The following is a 5,252-nucleotide window of genomic DNA, read 5'->3' as shown; positions in this document are numbered from 1 at the left end:
TATGATATATTATAATTATAAGGATTGAACTACCAACAACGTTAACATTTTTTTGAAACTGTATGCACGCAAGGGGAAAGCGGTGTTTTCCAAAAAATTTAATGGATTCTGACTCAAACAAATCTCACGGAATTGTCGTAAGGGTAACCTTGTAAATCACTCACAGAAGCTAGATGCTATAAAATTTCACAATATGGGTAGGCTTCCATAAATTAAGAAGTCCGTTTTTACTGAAATTTTCACGTGGGGTGTCGTGGAGCTGATATGTGGGATAACTGATAAGAAAAACCAAAAAATCCAGAGGCATTCTTCTAGAAGTTTGAAAGTTCCACGGCACGGGAAAATTGAATTTGATGCCCATCCGTTTGCTGGAAAATTGTGCTTTATTTACCAACCTCCCTGTTGTGTCAATTGGTTCGATTTGTGATTGCAAGGAGTGTTTTATTGGTTTGATTTGTGGTTGCAAAGAGGATAGGGATCCATATGGAGATGGAGAGAGTGTTTCATATGAACGCTGGCCTCGGAGATTCCAGCTATGCCCAAAATTCGATTCTATTACAGGTTTGGAATTTCAATCCATCATTTTTTTGCTTCTACATCACTGTTAAGTATTTTCTAACGATTGATATTCACGACGCAATATTGCAGAGGAGTGGGTTAGAAATTGCAAAGCCTATTTTGGAGGAAACCATTTTATCAATGAACATGATTATGGAATGCAACACGTTTTGCGTTGCTGACCTTGGTTGTTCGTCGGGCCCCAATGCTCTCTTCACCGCCCAAAATATAACGCAGGCCCTCAAAGCCAAATATAGGGCTGCGCGAATTCCTCTTCCGCAGTGTCAAGTATTCTTCAACGATCTTCCTACTTCAGATTTCAACTCACTCTTTAAAATTCTGCCTTCTCTTTCAGTAGATACTGATTATCAGAATGAAGAGGGAGTCGCGGACAGATCATATTTTGCAGCAGGCGTACCAGGTTCGTTCTACGGCAGGCTATTTCCAGATCAGACTCTCCATTTCATTCATTCTTCGTTTGGGCTTCACTGGCTTTCCCAGGTATGTTTTCACATATATATAATTTACTAGAATAAGTATAACTTAGTCTGGAGTCTCAGGTTAGTTTTCGTCTATATGATCAGGCTCCCGCTGAGATTTTGGAGAAAAATTCAGCGACATGGAACAAGGGAAAAATATTCTGCGAAGGAGGATCTCGGGCAGTCGGGGAAGCGTATTTTCTTCAATTTCAGAAGGATTTTAACACGTTTCTCAGAGCCCGTGCAGAGGAGATGGTTGCCGGGGGCCGGATGTTTTTGCTGTTAATGGGTCGAACATCTCACAATCCAACTGATCAGGGTTACGTCGCTTTCAACTGGGAATCATTAGAAACCAGTTTGAATGATTTGGTAAATCAGGTATAATATTGCTTTTTCCTTCAGTTGGAATTGGTAATGGGTCAAAAAATAGTTATAATTTTTGAGGTTTCATTGATGCAGGGTTTGATCGAGGAGGAGAAGGTGGACTCGTTCAACATACCCATGTATTGTCCATGTCCAGGGGAAGTGAGCAATGAAATAGCGAAAGAGGGTTCATTCGAAATACAGCGATTGCAGGTTCTGAGACGATCAGACAATATTCCGAAAGAGGAAATGGAAGCCATTGCAGGCTCAGCCTCTGCAAAGGATGCATATGGTCAAAAACTGTCCAAGCAATTCAGAGCAGTGTTGGAAAGCCTGATGAAACACCATTTTGGAGAAGAAATAATGGATGCGTTATTCGAGAAATATGGAGAAATAATGGGGAGGAGATTGAGCGAACGCATCGAATATGGAAAGAGGGGAGGACATCTGGTTATAGTCCTCCAGCGTAAAGGAAAGCTTTAATCATGTTGAAAAAATAAAGGAGGGCTGTATGAATTTGTCAGTATTTTGTGGACAATTTGTTGAGTCTTTGGATTTCCTGATGAGTCATAAGCTGAGATATTTGTATGTTTAGTTGTTTTTAATAAAATTTTATGTCTCTTACATTCTTCTGTATACAAGTTATATATATATATATTAAGAATAATACTTTTGTAAAAATACAAGTCTAACATAATACTTTAAAACTTAATATGTTTAGAAAGTTTAAATTAATTAGGTTTAGCTTTTTTTTAATTTCAAATATATACAAGTTATTTTTATATATAAATTTTAAATCAGCTAAGTTTAGTTTTTATTAAATTTCAAATATATACAAGTTATTTATATATATATTTTAAGTATAATACTTCTGTAAAAATATAAATCTAATATAATACTTTATAATTTAATATGTTTATAAAATTTACTTTATAATTTAATATGTTTATAAAGTTTAAATTAGTTAGGTTTAGTTTTTATTAAATTTCAAGTTTGAATTTTATAAGAAAAGTTAGAACAGAAAAATTAAAAATGATTTAAATTATGTAAAAGATTTATATATAAATTAATAAGGTAATAAATATCTATAAACATTTTTTATAATAAATATCATCATAATTTTAATTTATCTCACTATATTATAAATTTGTAATATATATAAACTTTGTTACAATATCATTAACTATTAAATATATTTTAATAAATTTAACATTAAAAAATAATTTTATTTATAATAATTAATATTACAATTTTAACATTTAAAATTTATTTAAATATATTTTTATTTATAATAATTAATATTACTATTTTAACCATTAAAATTGATTAAAATTATTTTTATTTATAATAATTAATATTACGACTTTAACCTTTAAATTTATAATTAAAAATATTTCGTAAATTTATTAAAAAGCTCATTATGCTGTCAAAGAAAACATCACGAGAACGATGATGAAAACCGATGAGAGAATGGATGAGGTCAACAACCCCTCAAAACATCGTGAGCTCTAACCAAATAAATATTTTGTAATATGATCCAACGATAACGCTTAGATCATTAGATCGGAGCATTGGCAAACCACCCCTAAAATAAAGTAGGTGGTTTGAAAAAAAAATGTGAAACTGGGATTATGTAGGCTTTCCGCGAGCGTTACGTAATATGATCCAAAAATGTTGCAGTATACATTTATATATTTATTTTGGAGAGGATATGGATTTGTTAAGAAAAATGGTTTAATTATTTTTTTCCCGGTCGGTTTATAATAAAAATGCATTGGGTTTAATATACATTTATATTTATATATCTATTTTGGAGAGGATATGGATTTGTTAAAAAACTGGTTTAATTATTTTTTTTCAAGGTGGTTTTATAATAAAAATGTATTGTGTATAATGTTTTAAATTAGATTGATTTTAATTTAGGGTTAGTTTTAATGTTAGATGGAAAAATGATTTATTTATGAAACGCTTTCACCAAAATTATTTTAGATGATTGAGTTTCCACATTTTATATGATTACCTTTATCCCTCACAATTGGCTTATAACCTCAACTTCTTTTTATGATATTTGAACTTGAGACTCCAAGGGGAATAATCTCACACAAACCAAAATAGTGTATGTCTCAATGGTTATCACGGGCTAAATTTGACGGGTATGTACTTTTATTTTGTCTTTCTAACCGTCAAAATTGGCAAATCTATAATATGCTAACATCCATTTAATTTTTAAAACCGTTAATTTGATGAGTGAGATAAAAATTTACATGTGTTTGTGTGAAAGAGAAGGAGCCATCCATTTTTATATGTATGTGTACATGATAGAGAGAAATATATCTATTACATATATATTTATAACACTATATCTTACCTATAAGTAATTCCAATTTGGATTGGAGAAAATAACAAAAGTTATGCACAACATGAAACTCTAAGATAAGCACATATTGCATGGCGTTTATAGAATCTAAGATAAACATAATCTATGCACACACCACCCCTTCTATTGGTCACCACCCCTTTTATGGATCTTTGAGCATGCTAGAAAAAGCTTTTTTTGTGTCCTAACTCATATCATGTAATCCCACAACATGCGCCTTGAACCCAAAGGTTGAGACTCACATGCCCACCCATGGAAAATATGTAACCTATATAAAAGAACTATGTAGATAGAGTAATTAGATTTAAGGGTCTTTTAGCTGTTCAATAAAAATAATTAAAATTAACAAAAAAATTTGTTTGATTTTGAAGGCTTTCATGTAGTTTGTTGAGCTTTAGTATGCTCATGACAGATCTTATTTTTTGTAAAATAGATCTATGTTATAGATGTAAATGAAAATCTCAAATGGACAATTATCATGCCTTCTATGCATTCAATAAATTCATAATTGAATCTAAACATGATGAGGTTTACACCTTTTAAATCTTAGGATGTCTCCTAAAAAAATTCCTCGTTAAACAATCATGGATTTCTTCAAAACCCATACCCTATATATTATTATTGCTTGAAACAATCAAATCCTCCCAAATCCCTATTTAGAAGTAATGGTGAAATCAATTTTGTTTTATTATTCACAAGGTCCTATTTTAATCCAATTCATCACGTTCATAACAATTTCTTCTTTTAAAATACATTATAGCTAATGGCTTTTAACAGGCTAATTGTGAATAATTTAACACAACTTGCAAAATCTCTAAAATTACATACACAATGGCTACATAATTTTCCTAAATCGTTGGTTAATTGATATTCTATGATAAAACATAAACCTTACATAAAACTTTAAAATTAAATGATAGGCATATAAACGTAGTGTGAAAGGTAGTTTGAAGAAAAAACCTATCATACAAAATTTACTTTACCGATAAAAATGCCCATCAAATTTATACCCATAATTATAATATTAAATATAAAAATAATAAATATTATTTTTAAATAATATTTATAATAATAATATTATTATAAATATTATTTTCAAATAATATTACTATATTTATATTTATATTGAAAATAGTTTCTCCCATATAAGTTTTTTTATTTAAAAAACATGTGAATAAGAAAAGATTTAATATTTACTTCAAATCAACTTTGTTTTTATAAAAGAAAGAATGCAATTGAAAATTGTTTCCAAAATGGAATTTTTTTCTAATAAAAATTGTGAATGGAAAAGATTTAAAAATTTTCAAAAATGCTTTGTTGCAAAAGAAATAAGAATCATATTAAACTATAAACATAACATAAATCATATTTTTGTTATTGTTTTATTTTTTCCTTTATAGTATTAAATATTTTTAATTGTTACTAAGGGTTGAAGCTTTATATTTAAAGTGGCAACCACTCTCTCTCTTTGAGCA

General features: G+C 29.7%; 1 protein-coding gene across 1 annotated transcript; it reads left to right on the top strand.

Moving 5' to 3' along the window:
• The first annotated feature begins 423 nt into the window (after nucleotides 1-423).
• On the top strand, nucleotides 424-2,024 carry LOC149233845 (putative methyltransferase TCM_000336). Its single transcript, XM_089376827.1, has 4 exons — nucleotides 424-561; nucleotides 649-1,059; nucleotides 1,143-1,415; nucleotides 1,497-2,024. Exons 1-4 carry the CDS (start codon nucleotides 484-486, stop codon nucleotides 1,881-1,883), a joined length of 1,149 nt encoding a protein of 382 aa, XP_089232953.1. The 5' UTR covers nucleotides 424-483; the 3' UTR covers nucleotides 1,884-2,024.
• Nucleotides 2,025-5,252: the final 3,228 nt, after the last annotated feature.

The sequence above is a fragment of the Pinus tabuliformis genome, chromosome J, assembly GCF_031772625.1.
Source record: "Pinus tabuliformis cultivar Carrire ecotype Pingquan chromosome J, CPIR1, whole genome shotgun sequence".
In the NCBI taxonomy this organism is placed as follows: domain Eukaryota; kingdom Viridiplantae; phylum Streptophyta; class Pinopsida; order Pinales; family Pinaceae; genus Pinus; species Pinus tabuliformis.
Note: the sequence above shows the minus strand (reverse complement) of the source record. Positions and strands in the feature narration are given on the sequence as shown.

Bases quoted from the DNA above. Each gene is read 5' to 3' on its own strand.
- LOC149233845 (XM_089376827.1), top strand. From the start codon at position 484: ATGGAGATGGAGAGAGTGTTTCATATGAACGCTGGCCTCGGAGATTCC. The intron at 1,060-1,142 runs GTATGTTTTCAC...CTATATGATCAG, and splicing joins GGCTTCACTGGCTTTCCCAG to GCTCCCGCTGAGATTTTGGA. The intron at 1,416-1,496 runs GTATAATATTGC...TCATTGATGCAG, and splicing joins TGAATGATTTGGTAAATCAG to GGTTTGATCGAGGAGGAGAA.